Source organism: Carassius carassius, chromosome 27 (assembly GCF_963082965.1).
Source record: "Carassius carassius chromosome 27, fCarCar2.1, whole genome shotgun sequence".
NCBI classification, from domain to species: Eukaryota; Metazoa; Chordata; class Actinopteri; order Cypriniformes; family Cyprinidae; genus Carassius; species Carassius carassius.
This window is the reverse complement of record NC_081781.1, coordinates 10427401-10444538: the sequence shown is the minus strand read 5'-3', so window position 1 is coordinate 10444538 and position 17138 is coordinate 10427401. Positions and strand designations below refer to the sequence as shown.

At 42.1% G+C, this 17138-nt stretch overlaps 1 protein-coding gene across 3 annotated transcripts in view; it reads right to left on the bottom strand.

The window, feature by feature from the left end:
• foxo3b (forkhead box O3b) overlaps positions 1–16797 on the bottom strand; it is a 30630-nt gene extending 13833 nt beyond the window's left edge. For 2 of the 3 annotated variants that reach the window (XM_059512598.1, XM_059512599.1), the window contains exons 1-2: positions 16205–16797; positions 14705–15406 (exon numbers count right to left, since the gene is read on the bottom strand). In XM_059512598.1, the coding sequence (XP_059368581.1) occupies positions 14705–15244 (540 nt within the window). In that variant the 5' untranslated portion in view covers positions 15245–15406; positions 16205–16797. The remainder of the gene's footprint in view (positions 1–14704; positions 15407–16204) is intronic. The other variant, XM_059512600.1, reaches the window with a different exon arrangement.
• Between the last annotated feature and the right edge of the window lie 341 nt (positions 16798–17138).

Genomic DNA, 17138 nt, shown 5'->3' with positions numbered 1-17138 from the left:
GGATGAACTGTTACGCCTGCGTCAAGGCTCTTCTTCGGCTGGTGAGTACACTCTCCGGTTCCGCACCCTAGCGACCCTTAGTGGATGGAATGAACCAGCGCTCTGCTCAATCTTCCGTCAGGGGTTGAATTGCAACATCAGACAGCAACTGGTGATTTTCGACGATTCAATCGGTCTCGAAGGGCTCATCCAAAGGACCACCCAGATCGCTCAGCGCCTGTTTGCATGTTCTCCTGACACCATCTCTCTGCCAGCCGCCTCGCCCGTTCCCTGACATTCCCCTCCAACACCAGAACCGATGCAGACAGACTCCTATCATCTATCCGCTGCTGAGAGATACCGCCGTGTGTCCCAGGGGCTCTGTCTATACTGTGGAGGCAAGAACCACACCATCACTTCCTGTCCTATCAAACCATCACTACCTTCTGTGAGTATTCTAAATATCTCCCCAGACGTCACTAACATGAGAAAACTTTCGGTCATTCTGCGGATTAAAGACTCTGCTTTCACAGTCCAAGCTCTCATCGACTCGGGTGCCTCGGGGAACTTCATCTCCCTCAACACACTGAGAACCCTCAACCTACCAGCTTTACCTCAACATCCTCAATATCAGATCAACACCATCAGAGGAGAGCCCTTGGGATCCGGCCAAGTGAAGCAACGTTCGCCTGACTGCCAACTTCAAATCGGCAACTTCCACGTGGAGGACATCTCATTTCTGGTGTTGGAGGGTGCTACAGTGGACATCGTCCTGGGACGTCCCTGGCTGATTAAGCACTCACCTTCCATGGATTGGGAGAGATGTGACATCCTCGAGTGGAGTTCTAAATGCCACGAATCCTGCCTTCGACACCTACCCGTCCCAAAACTCTCTCTTCAGTCAACCCTCGTCGAGAGTCCTGAATCCACCAAGTGCATCTCCATACCGGAGGACTACAGGGCGTTCCAGGACGTCTTTAGCAAGCAGGCTGCTACCAGATTATCACCTCATAGGCCATGGGACTGCGCCATTGACTTGCTGCCTGGAGCGAAACTTCCCAAGGGTAAGATCTACCCTCTGTCCATCCCGGAGCAGAAGGCCATGGAGGAGTACATTAAGGAGGCTCTCCACCAAGGTTTCATCGTGCCATCTACCTCACCAGCCGCCTCCAGTTTCTTCTTCGTGGGGAAGAAGGACGGAGGTCTGCGACCTTGTATTGACTACCGTGTCCTGAATTCCCAGACGGTCAAATTTCCATACCCCCTGCCATTGGTCCCAGCTGCCCTAGATGAACTGCGTGGAGCTCGCATCTTCTCCAAGCTGGACCTGCGTAGCGCCTACAACCTCGTTCGTATCCGCCCTGGGGACGAATGGAAGACCGCCTTCATCACCCCTACTGGCCACTACCATTACCGGGTCATGCCCTATGGCCTGGTCAACGCGCCTTCTGTCTTCCAGGGCTTCATGAACGAGGTGTTCCGAGAGTTCCTCCACCGTTTCGTCATTGTCTACATCGACGACATCCTCATCTACTCTCGGAACCTGGCCGACCATCGCTACCACGTTACGCAGGTCCTCTCGAAGCTGAGACACCACCACCTGTACCTCAAGGCTGAGAAGTGCGAGTTCCACCAAACCACCATCCAGTTCCTAGGCTACGTCATCAACCCAGCTGGGATCAGCATGGACACGGAAAAGGTCGCAGCCATCAGGGACTGGCCCCAACCCACCTCAGTTAAGGAGCTTCAGCACTTCCTCGGATTCGCGAACTTCTATCGCTGCTTCATCCACCAGTTCAGCCTTCATTCAGCCAGCCTCACCAACCTGCTTAAGGGCAAACCCAAGACCCTCACCTGGACTCCTGATGCCATCCAAGCCTTCACCTCACTCAAAAATGCCTTCTGTACGGCTCCGGCCCTCATCCTTCCAGATCCTACCAAACCCTTCATCGTGGAAGTAGATGCGTCCACCGTCGGGGCTGGAGCCGTACTCTCACAATACTCCGGAGAGCCTCCCAAACTCCATCCATGTGCCTTCTTTTCCCGGAAGTTTTCCCCAGCAGAACAGAACTACGACATCGGCAATCGGGAACTCCTGGCCATTAAGCTAGCTCTGGAGGAATGGAGGCATTGGCTCGAGGGAGCTACACACCCTTTCAGCGTCATCACCGACCACCGAAACCTAGAATACATCCGAGAGGCCAAGCTGCTGAATCCTCTTGGACCAACAACTCCAGGAAGCCATATCCCGAGAGCCAGTTCCGCCGGGAGGTCCAGAGGGGAAACAGTACGTCCCTTCCTCCATGCGCTCCTCCCTTCTGGACTCCATCCACTCCTCTCCGGGCTCTGGACATCCAGGCAGCAAGCGGACCCTCTCACTACTTCGTTCCCGGTACTGGTGGCCCAGGATGGCCCGTGAGGTTGCCCAACATGTCCGTGCCTGCTCTGTCTGTGCCATGACCAACACTCCACGACAGTTACTGCCCTGTAGGAAACTCAGCCCCCGTTTCATCGGACCGTTTCCCATCCAGAGGCAAATCAACCCCGTCATCTACCAGCTCCAGCTCCCTGCACAGGACCCTTCGGTCTACTCTGTCCGGGAGATCCTGGACTCTCGGCGGCGAGGGGGCTTGCTTGAGTACCTCGTGGACTGGGAGGGCTACGGCCCCGAGGAACGGTCCTGGGTTCCTCGCAATGACATTCTCGATCCATCTCTACTCTCGGACTATCATCAACAACATCCGGATCGTCCTGCTCCCAGACCTCGCGGCCGCCCTCGCCGTTGTTCCCGGGCATCGGGAGCTGCCCGTGGAGGAGGGGGTACTGTCAGCAACACATCCAGACCGTCAGGTTCCATCACCACGCCCACTCGTTCCCAATCACCCGCCTTCTGATCACCTGCACCTGCCGCTCCTCATCTACGCACCTCCATATATACACAGCACTTTCATCAGAACACTGTCAGATCTACTCGTTAGACACTGGACTCAAACTACTCTCTTCTACCACAGTATTATCTACCAGTCTTCCCGCCGTTCTGTCTGTCTACAAGTTAAGTTTGTTCCTGTTTTATGTTTGCTTTTGCATTATTTCTTATGATGTGATTTATGTTCTGAATGAAACCTTTCTGTTTTGAGTTTATCCTTTATTATTAAATACTTCTCTAAGTTCATTTACATCTCTCTCTTTCTTCCCTCTGAGCGTGACAAGGGAAGTAAGTTTATGTTCTATTTTTATTTGCAGACATACAAGTCTCGGTCAGATGATGAGACGAGTCGAAAAACCAACAGAGGTGTGCAGGATGTTTACTTTTAGGTTCTGCTTACAGGGTCTGAAATAACTGAATAATTTGTGTGTACTCTTAAGGTGTGGTTTTAAGTTGATGCTTTTTTTTTTACACTACATGTGTTTCAATGCATTAACAAATCTCCTCATTTAAATTTTTTTAAATAAAGATGGTTGGATGGATGTCTAGGACAGACAGGCACAGCTAGAAAGATAGGAAAGACACAGATAGACAGACAGACAAAAGACAGCTAGGTTCTGTATCAGGTAGCCTATATACATTGTGTAAAAAGTAACTGGATCACATATTTCTGCTAACAATGTGTGTCTAGACAGACTGCTGAGCTTTGCATGTGGGTTGTATGAAATCTGGGTAAGGACCTTGTGCATTCAATCTGCCTAACAACAGTGATTCATAATTCATTGAAGTGTAAAATGTCCCCACCGGGCTTTTAGTATTTTGTATTTGGGAATGTGTGCATATTTTAGTGTGTGTGCGAGTTGGTTCACTGTAAAATGCACAGACAGAGATGCTCATGAGGCTCTTTGTCCAACCCTTTCGCTCTCTCAGTCTAGACATCCAGCGTCTGGAGATATAAGAGAGTTGATGTTTTCGCCCATGCCAGGTTGCCTTACACGTGTGTGTGTGTGTGTGTGTGCAGTAGGAGCTTTTTAGAGGGGATAGCTATTCACGCAGTAGGAGCTTTTTAGAGGGGATAGCTATTCACTGCGTTTAAGCTTAGCATCTCAACAGACTTTCTGTGCTTTTTGTGGCACACTTTAGGGGCTCAAGCTAAATTCCTGGCCGTGCCAGAGGGAAGTGTTTTTAGAAGTACATGGGGCACTTTCAGGGCACAGTCGTGAAAGACAGATACAGAATTGTAGTTTTGCACAACGCTCAAAGCCTGCTTTTCCCCCTCACCCTGGCTTTCCCTTTCTCTCTCATTTTCACTGTAAATCTACTTCCTTTGAAAACACTACAGCTTTCCAAGGTCTGTTTAGGTTGCCAGTGATACATCTAGTTGGAATAAGAACCACTAAATGAGACAGATTTATGTTTGCATCCTTGTATATTTATATGTAGTGGTTTGGGCAAAGTTGGTTCAGAGGTTGTGTCATAGGAACCAGCCATTGTTGACGTCTTCTATGGAAACAAGATTCTTTTTACAGGATTAAAAGAGTATCTGTGGCCACGAAATGCAAATCTATTTGGCGTTACATTCAGAAAAGTTCCAAATGTTTGTCACCAATTTGAGACTAAACACTAATGCGTTTAGTGTCGTTAATGTGCAGACTGGATAGAAGGGGCCTCACAGTCTTCTCCTCCCTCTGTCCTCTCCTTCACTCCCTCCCCCTCCGCCCTTTTCTCTAACTCTGAAAGAGAGAACTGGAGGACTGCCAGAGTACGCGACCGCACAGTACACACACACTAACACACCATGCAGCACAGCTACACACTGACCTACATATGCTTCCACTGCGCTGATTGAGTGCCCCACTGAACCTTCCAGCCAATCACTGACAGGGGAGGAGTGCAAGTCAGCCAATAACGCTCCTCTTCCTCAGCACAAGCTCTCACAGTCTCTATACAATTTTAGTGTTAAAGCAAGAAAAAAAAAATACTCGCCAAGAATGGAAATTATGTGTGAATATATATTTTTTTCATCCTTTGCACATGATTTGCAGAATTCCTGAACCAGGGTCTGTGCTGGGTTTTGTTTCTGTTAATGATGGTGTACCTGACTGATGTTAAATTTGCCTGTTCACCGCTGAGACGAAACCTCAGTGGACCATGAAGAGGGTAGTGTTGGCCAATCAAATATACACTCTGCATACCCTAACATGCACAAAGAAACACAAACTCCTGTATAAACTTACACGGACACACACATTCAACAAACACCAAACAGGGTCATCAGGAGGTCATATAATAGATCAGTGATTCCTATTGGGATACTTGAAAACATTTTGATTTGTTAAACCTATAGAACAGAATATATACACATATATATTTCCAGTACTTAAATTTATTGATTACAAAAATGAAAACATTTAATTAATTTTATTAAAAAAAAAAAAAAAAAAATGATTCTGATTTTTTTTTCAGTTACATTTTAATAAAAGCTTTTTTTTATGTTTTTGAAAAAAAAAAATCAAAAGCTGCTTTTTTTTTTAATCCAAAATACAATAAAAACTTATTTTAAAATATTATTTATTCATGTAATGACAAAGCTGAATTTTCAGCAGCCATTACTCCAGTCTTCAGTGTCACTAATGTGCTCAGGACAGGAACCATTTCTTATTATTGTAAAAGTTGAAAACACATGCTTAATTTTATTTATCTTTATGGAAACCATGATATTCCTTTCATGATTATTTGACAAATAGAAAGTTAAAAGAACTTTTTTTTTTGCAATAATGTAAAAGTCTTCAGTCTCACCTTTTAATTTAATTTAATACCTTGCTGAATTCTTGCTGAAAAAGTTATTTTTAACGTATATTAAGAAAAACTGCCCCCAAACTTTTAAACCACAGAGCATTGTTGACAAAATTTTTTTTAGTGTGTGTGAATTGTGTGTGCAAAATCAGACATCTTCATTCATTCATTCATTCGTAGGCAGGAGGCTGTCAGGATACATAAACCAAAAATGTTGGAAAATACTGTCATCCTAAAAGACTCATCCTGGTCAGCAACTTTTTTTTAATCTGCATGACTGTTTTTATCTGCCTTTACTCTTCCCCCGACTTTCTCCAACTTTTTCTTTTTCATGGTGCAATTTCTCTCTGCATTAAGCAATCTGGTGTGATGCATGGTGTGATAGTGAAGCTGATGTAACCACACAGCAGATTACACTATGATCCTTCGGTTAATCTCGGCTCGCTCTCTGTACACACACACTGTATGTGAACATACACACATTGCACACTAAGTCAGCTCATATGACCAGCCACCTGACTAAGCCTCACACTGCACATCACACCACTGAGAAGTTGTCTTTACTAAGCATACTGTACACAACAAGTCAAAATAACACTAATATATTAAACAAGGGGTTGAAAGCGTCTTCAGATGAATGCTGCAACTCAGCATTCATCTACGTGTCAGAAAGCCTGGCCTTTGTGTTCTCCTGGAAAATCCTTGGACCCTGCTGCACAGCTGCAAGAAGAGGGAAAAAAATAGAAGGTAGCAAAAAGCTGGGTGGAAGAAAAGGAAAAGTAAAATAAACAGGGAGAAGAAGTGGGGAGAGGAGAGACAGGAAAGACACACTAACCCATATTTACCAAGCAGTACTGAGAGGGAAGAAAATCAGTTGGGAAAGGCAATGACTTTACCAATCATTTAGACCAATAAAACACACACTATCATATGTGGCCCTGATACTGCGAATGCTAACTCATGTCAGCGTCATATTCTCACTCGCATATGTGCAAATCAATCAGTCTAAAAGCCCTTTCAGTCGAGAGCTGATGTCATTCCCAGCTAGATCATCAGCAATCTTATCCCACTGGACCAATCTCTATCTATTTGTCTGTATTTCTCTGTTTGCCTTTCCCTTTCTTTTTTAATGTAGCTTAATTGGAAAGAGTGCACAGTGTGGGTTGTGTACAACTTTTTAGATACTGTACTTCACTTTACCAAAACCAAACCTCTTCAAAACTCACTGCTTTTTACACAATTGTTGTTGTATGTTTTCACTGCATCCAAGTACCACAAACAGTGGGGTTATTTTATTCTCTCTCAGACCTATGGAAATAATGTTGAGATGGTAAACTATAAACACCCACAACAATCAGCTAGAAGCAAGCATAAGCCACTTGCATAAGCAACTGTATATCCAATGCCAGTGTTTAAGCAAATTAAGATCTTTTGATAATGAGATAATGAACCATTTGAATTCAGACAACGTTGATACTGTATGTTTCCCTCAAGGTCTACACACAACACAGGACAGTGTAACCTCGCACCCCCACCCACCAGTTCAGAGTAATCTGAGAGAAAAATAAGGAGGGAAACTCAGATAAAAAAAAAAAAAGAAGGAAGAGAGAAGGCAAGGGGCCCCTTTTTCTGGTACCCCATGTAACCCCTTATTGGGCCTCTACACAGAGAGAAATAAAAAGCAGAAGCAGAAAAGGACACGGTTAAACCGCAGTCACAGGCATGTTTAGTGGCTCCTTTCAGTGTTGATAATAAAAATTGTGTGTATATAAATATATATACAAACAGAGAAATAGTCTGCAATGTGGGAGTTCATGCTACATTACAACATACTCATGCGCACATGCTTTCATCCGCACATAAAAGAAAAGGCCCATCTTTGAAGCATATGAGCAAGGAAATGCATGACTGTTCCCAGAAAGGGGTGTGTGTGTGTATAGCCCCTTTCACACTGCACTTTGTACCCGGAAAATATCCGGAACATTGGCGGGTCGCCTTCTGTGTGAACACAAACACGTCCCAGGATTGATTCCGGTATCGATCCCGGGTTGGGGACTTAGTAACATTGCCGGGTTCAGTCCCGGAATGAGCTCTGTGTGAACAAAAGCCAGAACTAATGCCATAAAGGGTGTGTCGTAATGATGACACACGTTATTGTGTGACTCTTTTACCAGGTGTTTTGAAGGCAGATCAACGTTCGCGACAAAAAAAATATGTGCAAAATGTAATGAAGCAGAGATCAGTTAGTTCCTCGCTTTCAACAACTGCCGGGACACATTACCAGTGTATTTTCCGGTATCGGAGTGTGAAAGGGGCTAATGTCTGTGCCTATTTGCCTGTGTGAGTGTCAAAAGCATCAACACACACTACAGGAACAAACAAAAAACAAGACTTAACTACTTAAAACCAAAGGGGCTGTCTTAGAGGGTATATGTATATACTACAGAATGTGTAAACTCTGTGAATCCTGCATGCTTAGTTTGTGGGATTCAGAAAGAGTACAGTCAATGAGGAGCATGTTCACTCATTAAACCCTGTGACCCTCTATGCCATTCAAGTAAACTATTTCGATAGACTACAGTTCAAAAGTTTGGGGTCAGTTATGTTTTTGGAGAGAAATCTGTTAAGCTCACCAAGGCTATTTGCTCAAAAATAGAGTAAAAAGTGAATTATTATTACAATTCAAAAGAACCGTTTTATATTTTAATATATTTTAAAATGCAATTTATTTCTGTGATGGCGAAGTGTTTTAAAACTATTCTGGTGAACAAATTCTGTGTTAAGATTTTCCATAAAAGCTGCACTGAAAATCTGCTTGTCTGATTTCTTGTTGTCAATCACTGTGTCAAATTTCAAGCAGGCACTGTGAATCTTTTGTGAATGTGTAAATTCAAAATGATTAAATATAGAGTAAACCAAATGATTACGTTTTTATTTAATTGAGTTAGCTTCTTCTACCATCTATAATGTTTATAATGCATTAGACCTACTGTATACTGACTAGCTTGAACGATTTTTTTAAAATAGGGATTTTATTATAGGTAAAGACTGGCATATGCAAAGACAGAATAATTTTTGTCTGAGAATGTGCAATGCAAAGGAAGAACAAATGAGAGACAGACAAATAAAGACAAACAGTGAGAGGAGCGTGCAGTGATTGCAGTCTGAGTAAGACGCACACAAGATGCCCACGAGCTGTGGAGTGATTTCATGCCCCCATAAACACTGCGGCACACATGGGAGTATAGAAAGAGATGGATAGTGGAGGAGGGCAGGCAGAGGTAAATGAGAAAAAAAAAAGAGCAAATCTAACTAAAAATACAGACAGTGTTAGAAATTAGAATGGTTGCCTTCAAATATGTGGCAAAAGGCATGTGCAACATTGTGCCATAATGTTCCATATATACTGCTTTCTTACTCTGGCTAAGCTGGCTGATAACAAACTGCTGATGTGTCCAGCAGCTGGAACCATTGCAGACTTTACTGCTAAGTCAGCACTTTGGCCCCATTCAGCTTGATCCACTGGCTTCCACTGATATCCATATATCCAGAACTGACCCCAGGGCAGGTTAAAGACAGGTGTGTAAAAACTGAAGGTGCAGTGAAAGATAAGCCTCCGCTGATAGTGTACAAGGCAATGGACTCTTAAAACAGATAATAGGCATATGCCAATGACCTCACCGCCTGGGGAACATCTGATTGGCCTGTTGTTTAGAACACACTGTATTGATAAGAGGTGTTAGTTTGGCGCGGTGTCACAAACTGTACTGTTATGATATCAGTTCTTGGAAAAGACTTTGATTTAAAGAGAAATTCAGTTTGAGAAACATTCGGACAAAGAGACACTTAGTGAGCAATCCAAAGACCACAGTGACGTGGTAAAAATTCATTAAGTGATTTAATTGGAAAGTGCCTTACAACAGCAACAACAGCAGTTTTCTAATCTTAGAAAACCACTGTCCTGCAGAGTTTAGCTTCAACTCCAATTAAACACACCTCAAACAAGGTCTTTAAGATTGCTAGAAATCAGGTAGTTGTATTGAGACAAGAGCTAAACTACAGGATGTTGGCCCTCCAGGAGCAAGACCAGATGCCCCTGACCTACAAGCCTTCATACATGCACAAAATGTTTTATTTTAACCAATATTATATTAATTTTATTTTAATATAGCTATACTACCATTTTTTAAGTTTATTATGCTTGCAGAGGCAGCATTTATTTGATCTTTTACTAGAAACTGTAATTTTGTAAAATATCATTACAATTTAAAATAACCGTTTTCTATTTTAATATATTTTAAAATGTAATTTATTCCTGTGATGGTAATGCTGAATTGATAGCAGCCATTTTTCTGTCACACGATCCTTCAGAAATCATTTAAATATTGATCAATGCTTAAAACTGTGGAAACTTTTTTTTTTAATCAGCATTTATTTGCAAACACAATTATTTGTATGTTTGATATAAAACAATGCGTTATAGTTTTGGACCTACTCTTGTGATTGTTGCTGTTAGGATTCAATGTGAATATAAATAAATAATCCAACTGATGGCCATCCAAACCTGTAGCTTTGTAAAGTTTGCTAGATTTTTGTCTAAGTGTCAGGTGTCATATAGCCTACTTATTGGGCCCATAAAAATGTTGTCCTGTTTTCCACTTATTTAGGTTGTGTGGTTATGGCTCTGTCAGATACACAAGCCATCATAAATTTGACTACCAAATTCACAACGTCCATGTGGCCGCTGGGGTGATATGTCACAGAAAATAAATTTGCTTAGTCAAGAAGGATCTGAAAGGCTTACATTATCGCAGACCCATATTTAAACACCTGCTCCACAATCAAAGCCACACTCAATCTACCATAATCTGGGTTAATCAATCCAATCTTTTGTCTAATCAAAAGTCGACATGCGCACACCCATGTATGAGCACCAAAATAGACCCCCTGCGTGACCACAATCAGGCTAATAATCGCCCACTCCTGTCTGACAGTGTTTCTCTGTTACCTCTCAAATGGCAGATGCATAAGAATGCCACTGAGGAATTATTTCCCGAAAACTGTAATTGCCCTCTGTTCTCTGTAATAATCACCCTACAAAGCCGCATCTCCTCTCATTACTGCCGGCATTGTCTGGCCAAAAGCTCCTGACATAGAAATCTAGCTTTATTGTACTCAATTAAAGTTTAAACGAGAACTATTTATCTGCACCATGACGGGCAGACATACGTAATTGTAAATGACAGATCGGGAACAAAACAAGTTATTTCAAAAGCCTCAGGTCAGAGAGTTACGACATTAGTGCCATGGAAAAGGCGAGAAGAAGCAAAGGCTGAACTAGAAATACATTCAAATGTCTTAACCACAGCATATCTGCTTCTGACGTGCCGCTGTAGATTCTGTCCCATCAGGAAGTTGGTGTTTTAATCAAATGTTTTCGAATATGAAAATGTCCGATGGGTGAGGGGGTAAAGTGCAAACGAATTAAAGCAAGTAGTTTTACAGTTTATGGCCCTTGGTAAAATTAAATTAACTGAAAATTGCTTACTTCCGTGTTCCAAAACATCTATGTGACCCTCACTTCAAGACCTCTCACGCAGCTAAGCATGAGCAGACATGTAAAGCACCAATCATGAACATTAACATTGAAAACAGTGACTGTACATGAGTTAACAGTCATAGCCACAGCAACATGTCTGCACAAACCTCCTATACATTTTCTCTTTTTTCAAATTAAAATTCACCCAATGTATTTTTTAATTTTTATTATAGATCTAATTGTGCACAGTTCAACCTATGCATGTTCCATTTTTTTTTTTTTAAATGTTGCTTTTTTAGTGACGTATGCAAGTCGCCACCCTACATTTTTTACATTTTCACAATAGTCCATTACACCCTGATGTACGTCACAATACGGAAGAAAAGATCTGTCACTAATTCCATTTCATCGAGTTAAGATACAGATATTATATATAGCACTTCTAGGAGTGCAGTTTTGCACGTATAATGTTAATATATAATACTGATGTTGTATTTGTTTATCCCACCCTCTTGACAATAAACAGATTACAAGAAAAATAGCCCACCTACATCCTGGAACCATGCCAAATTAAATTGGCAGAATACAGACCCCCAAGAGGGTGACCAGACCACTTTCATCATAGTGACTGAAAGATTTCAATTGGACCTAGCATGGCAGCTTCAGCATATTAAGTGTTCCAGGAACAAGAATTGTGCAACACATTATAGTAGTAGCTTGTTCTTTTAAAGTTACATAATCTGATTATATTTCAGATGTGAGATAAACAGCAGGGTTATGCAAGGTTATAAGGATAGAGACAAGTGTGTGGCCGACACAAGATTACAAGATTAAAAGCAGTGATCTGGCAAATGTGTAAATGTGTGTGAGAGACCCTCTAGAGGTGTCTCAAAAAAATTGATAAAACGCCCCAAATTAATGCTCAAAGCACTGAATAATTTAAAGGCTTAAGAGTAGAGTACATCATTTGGCACTAGAGGAATTATCTGTCTCTGCAGAAGCTCATTGTGAAGGAAAATGATAAATCAATAAAATCTCATCACTTGTACACCTGCAAAGGAAACCTTTTCAAACACATTCTGGACTTTATTCACATTCAACGCGATTGTATAACCAGATCATTAAATAAACACACAGCACACTCAGTGCAGAGAGTAGAGTGCTGTAATGTCATCTATGATTCAACAGTCACTCCCTCTCTCTCTCTCTCTCTTTCCTGCAGTCACAACAGTATGTTAAACAGAAACAAAGGAACGCCTTTATGTGATCACGTCATCAAAACCCTCATTAAAGCAGAGAGGACCAGTGACCTTGTAGCCTTAGTGATGCAGCCTGTAACTTTTGCACCTGTACTTGGCCATTCCAGCCTTCTGTGTTTGGATAAGACATCTTAGGACTACTTATCTTTCGATGCTCTTTTGGTATCTTAATTTAACTTATTTTTTTCACTTTTATTCCTAATTAACATGGAAACCGGCTTTTCTTGTAGATTTTGCAAAAATTTCTGGTAAAATGCAAATGTTGACAATACCTGAAATACTTCATAGGGGCTCAATGCTTATGTTTTCATCTTTCAAGTGTCAGTTTTTCAAGTATCAAGTATCTATCCATCAAGACAGGGTTTATGTGAAGTGGTTTTATCAGAATGTTGAGATATTCTGAATAGGTAAAAAAAAAATTATATATATAAAAAATAAAAAAACATTTGCATGAATGGTTTATAATAGAAAAAAGTCCATTTCATGCAAACTTCAGCTTTGGCAAATAAATTCAGTGTCAATTCTTTAAATGATGCAAAACGTGTTAGCATGTGTGTGCATACATGTATCATGCATAGAGTATAGCAAGTTTTACTTAAATGCTAATTGCAGGATTGTTTATCTGAGGTTGTGTTACTGGCACCCACACTCCGTACACACAGATCTGCTCCAAGTTGTCAGATGTTTGCTGGAATATGTGTCATATTTAAAGCTCAAGGTGACACAGTAGCAAAGTTCAGTGGAACACGTTTAGACGTTTTTCCACATATCAGAAATGGCAGCAGGCACTGAACTACTGGTTGTAATAGAGACCAGAGGGAGGTGTTTTTATTTGTGTGTACTCATGCTAGAATTGTGGTTATAATAGCATTTCATCATAAAACATGTTTGACTGACAGGTAATGTTTTGCATAGCAGTTTGAGAAATATGATCGTGCACACACACAGTCCTGAATGCAAGAGGAGTCAGAGTGTAAACAGTTTCAAGCTGAGCTAGAGTCCACATAGTTTGCCGTTGCCACAGACCCTGCAGTAACTCTCCTTTCACTATTATAATTCATGGCTATTTACGGCCAATGGGACAGGCGAGCTGGGCCTCCTGCCGCAAACTCAGCCCTTGACCTTGAACTCACTACCCCACCATACACCCCATCCCCCAACTCGCCTTGGCTCAGTAAGTGAAAGGCCCATATGTCTTGTGCTGGCTCCTGCCCATGGCCATGACATTCCCTTTGAAGGCAGTCCTGCCTGCTGACTGCTAAGGAGAAGCTTGCGCCATTCTGAGTTGTTACGCAATTCCTAATGCCATTCAACACCTACATAAACAGTCTGGGCAGCTTCTAGAGTGGGTACAGTTACCGTGCCAAGTTTTATGTAAGCCTTGCTGCGTGGATAGGAACATAAAGGCATTTGGATGCATGGACATTTATTGGGCTTGGCTCGGAGCATATATTATTTATGGATTTTAAACATTATCACAAGACAAAGTCCAACTAAACTAACTTGAACAAATCATTTTGCTACACAGATTTTCCATACTGATCATGGCTAATTTGCCAGCATAAAAATAAACATGTTTATGCTGGCATCCAAATAGTTTGTTTATGGGAGATGTCACTGCACTAAAGAGTCTGTTGAGTCATGTGCACGCGAACCCTCAAAACCTTTCCAGTTTTCTGTGCGTGAGTAAATGTGGCAGAACATGCCAGAACATATGTTTCTGGTTGTGATGCAGAATGAGATCACGCACGGAATAAAAGAGACACTTGCGCACCTTATGACACGCAATCTCTAGCGCAGTGGATTTCAGCTTTGTTCCTGAAGGGGCCCTCCAACAGTACACATGTTGGAGGTCAGCTTAAAGGGATAGTCCACCCAAAAACTACTTTCCCACATGTCATTCTAAACCTGCATGACTTTCTTTGTTATGTAAAATGCAAAAGAAGATATCTTGATGAGTGTAGGCAACCAAACAGTTTGGGGTCCCATTGGATTCCATAGTATAGACAAAAAAAATACTATTGAACTTCTGCAAAAGATCAGAAAGTTTGGTTTGGAATGACATGGGGTTGAGTAAATGATGACAGAATGTCCCTTCATACTTGATTAAACTCATCAGCTTATTAGTAGAGACATCCAGAATGTGTAGTGTCTGGTGGCCTTCAGGAACACAGTTGGGAGGCACTGTTTTAGTGAAGTGCTTACCTTCCAACCAGCTGAGCTGTTGCTGTCGCCTTTGTCTTTAAAGTATGGGACACTTCTGACCATCCAGTCGTAGATCTGGGACAATGTCAGTCTCTTGTCTGGGGTGCTCTCAATGGCTTTCGTGATAAGGTCTGCATAGGACAGGTTGCCCCATGCGTTCCTCCTTGAAGATGACTTCCGGGGAGTTTGCTGTTGGCTGCCCTGACCGCTCTCCTCCAGACTTGCCGTGGATGCAGAAGTGGGGTGAGAAGAAAGCGGGGAGCCTGTGTTCTCTTGACCGCTAGTGGCATGCAGTTCCTCAGACAGGCTTGGGCTGCCATTGTCCTCTCCTTCACCCATGCTGTTGCCGTTGATTGCCATCGCATTGTCATCCTCATCATCCTCTTCCTCTGGGATTATGTCAGTGTCATTGGATGCAGGCTTCCCCGAGCTGGACTCTGGCAGTGGCCAAGTGCATGATCTTGGCCGTTTCTGTGGCTCAAAATCTGGATCGATTGCTACGTCCAGAGAGGACAGTGGCTCCAGGGTTGTCTCTGCCATCACCTCTACCAGCTTTCTTTGATGCTCCTCTGTACTGTCTTGGTCAAAGTTAAATAGGCAGTGGGAAGAGGCCACAGTCGCATTCCATGAATGCACCTCTACTCTAAATGGTGCTTAAATACTTCGACTAGTGCAAATCTTAATGATAATTAACACCCCTCCCTGTGTTTCAGAAAGACAAAAATACAATATACAATTTAAAGCCATATGACATAAAATATATCAATCATTTATATACAACTGTGCATTATATACAGAGAGATTATTATTATTATACTTTAATTTGAACATTTTGCCAACAAAATAAGATTATTTTAAGATACGGTCTCAAAAACTATTAAACGTACAATTAAACGTATTCTTTTTCGGTGTGTCAGATGAACCAGTGAAAATTAAACGCTTCTGGAAATGTAGGGTGCGCGCGCACGCGAATGCATTGGTCCGCGCACCACTCGCGTGAAGATATAAACAAAGATTAGCGTTCATACTGTACGCAAAGTGCTCCACTTTCATTTCAATTTAACACTTGTTTGATGACACGTATTCTTGCTCGTTACACTTTCGTGATGACACACTCTGACTCATATTAGGATTATTCGTGTCCCAGTCGAGATGACCGCGCGAATGAGATATTTAAAACCACTGGTATTGTGAAGATGAACTATTTAGGACACAGATGTATTGCTATTCCATAACAATATTCAATATTATTAAAATGATAGTTGACTGGATTCCGAACAACAGCCTGAATGCAAAGGGGACCAATAAGAATTACATAATTCATGTGAGTCTACAAGTATTTGCAATATTTTCAACGTTTTTGAAGCCTAATTAGCATAATTCCAAACAAAATATCAGTAAATTACTTAAGTAAACTGCGTATGAAATGAAATGAGTTAAATGCGTAGGCTATTCAGTAATAGTAGAATGCATATAATAGTAGAATGCAACATGCAATACCTCAACACGCAGCATTCAGCCAGAGCTCTGTCTCTTCTCTTGTGTCGCACTCCAGTCACTTGGTGCACTGATGTAATACAACTGTATCTCTCCGCCGCACTTCGCCAGTAGCCACGGACAAAGCGCCACGACGTAACTGCACACTAGCACCACAAGCAGCAAGTCACTGCATTCACAAAAGAACTGAACTGTCAGAACGGGCTAGAATCAAAACGCCGTTATGTCAGATCAAGACAACTACAATAACGAGGACTGAACTACACGTGCTCGTATACTTCTCTGATCATTTTGTATTATTTGCCAGTCTGACCCGATGTCTCTTCGCATTCCGAAGTCTCTTTAACAATTAAAGGTAGAGACGTAACTATCGCTAAATCTAAGTTACAACGCAGTCTTGTCAGAGCGCGTGCCAGTGCCTCGATGACATGAACGGTACATTGAGGACAATTCCCATCCAGAATTCCCTTTCTCTGTCTTCACCTATCTATCTATCTATCTATCTATCTAAAGGCACAGGAAGACTATCTTCTCCAATCGTCTGTCAGCACTTAAGCGAGCTCAATTTAGGACTGAGTAACTGGAGGAGGGCGAGAAGAGAGCGCAGTCTCTACTGCTGACAGGACCTGCCCCCTAGATTCCGCGCATGGGATCGCCTCTTAAAGGGCCAGCGTTCCCCATCACAGCTGCCAACAGGCGAGAATACATGTTCAGACAAGTCACTCCAAGCACTGAGCGCCCCTATCAGTTAGTTAATCGGATTTCCAAATATAGATCCAGTTGCTAGAAATTGTAGTTCAGACAGGCTAACAACATTATCTGGGCATATTATCTGGAATGTGCTATAGATTAGAGAGAACATTTTCAGGTAACCAGAATTAGCCAATAGTAAATTATTATGAGAGTTAAATGTGACAAATTTGTCATAATCAGATGC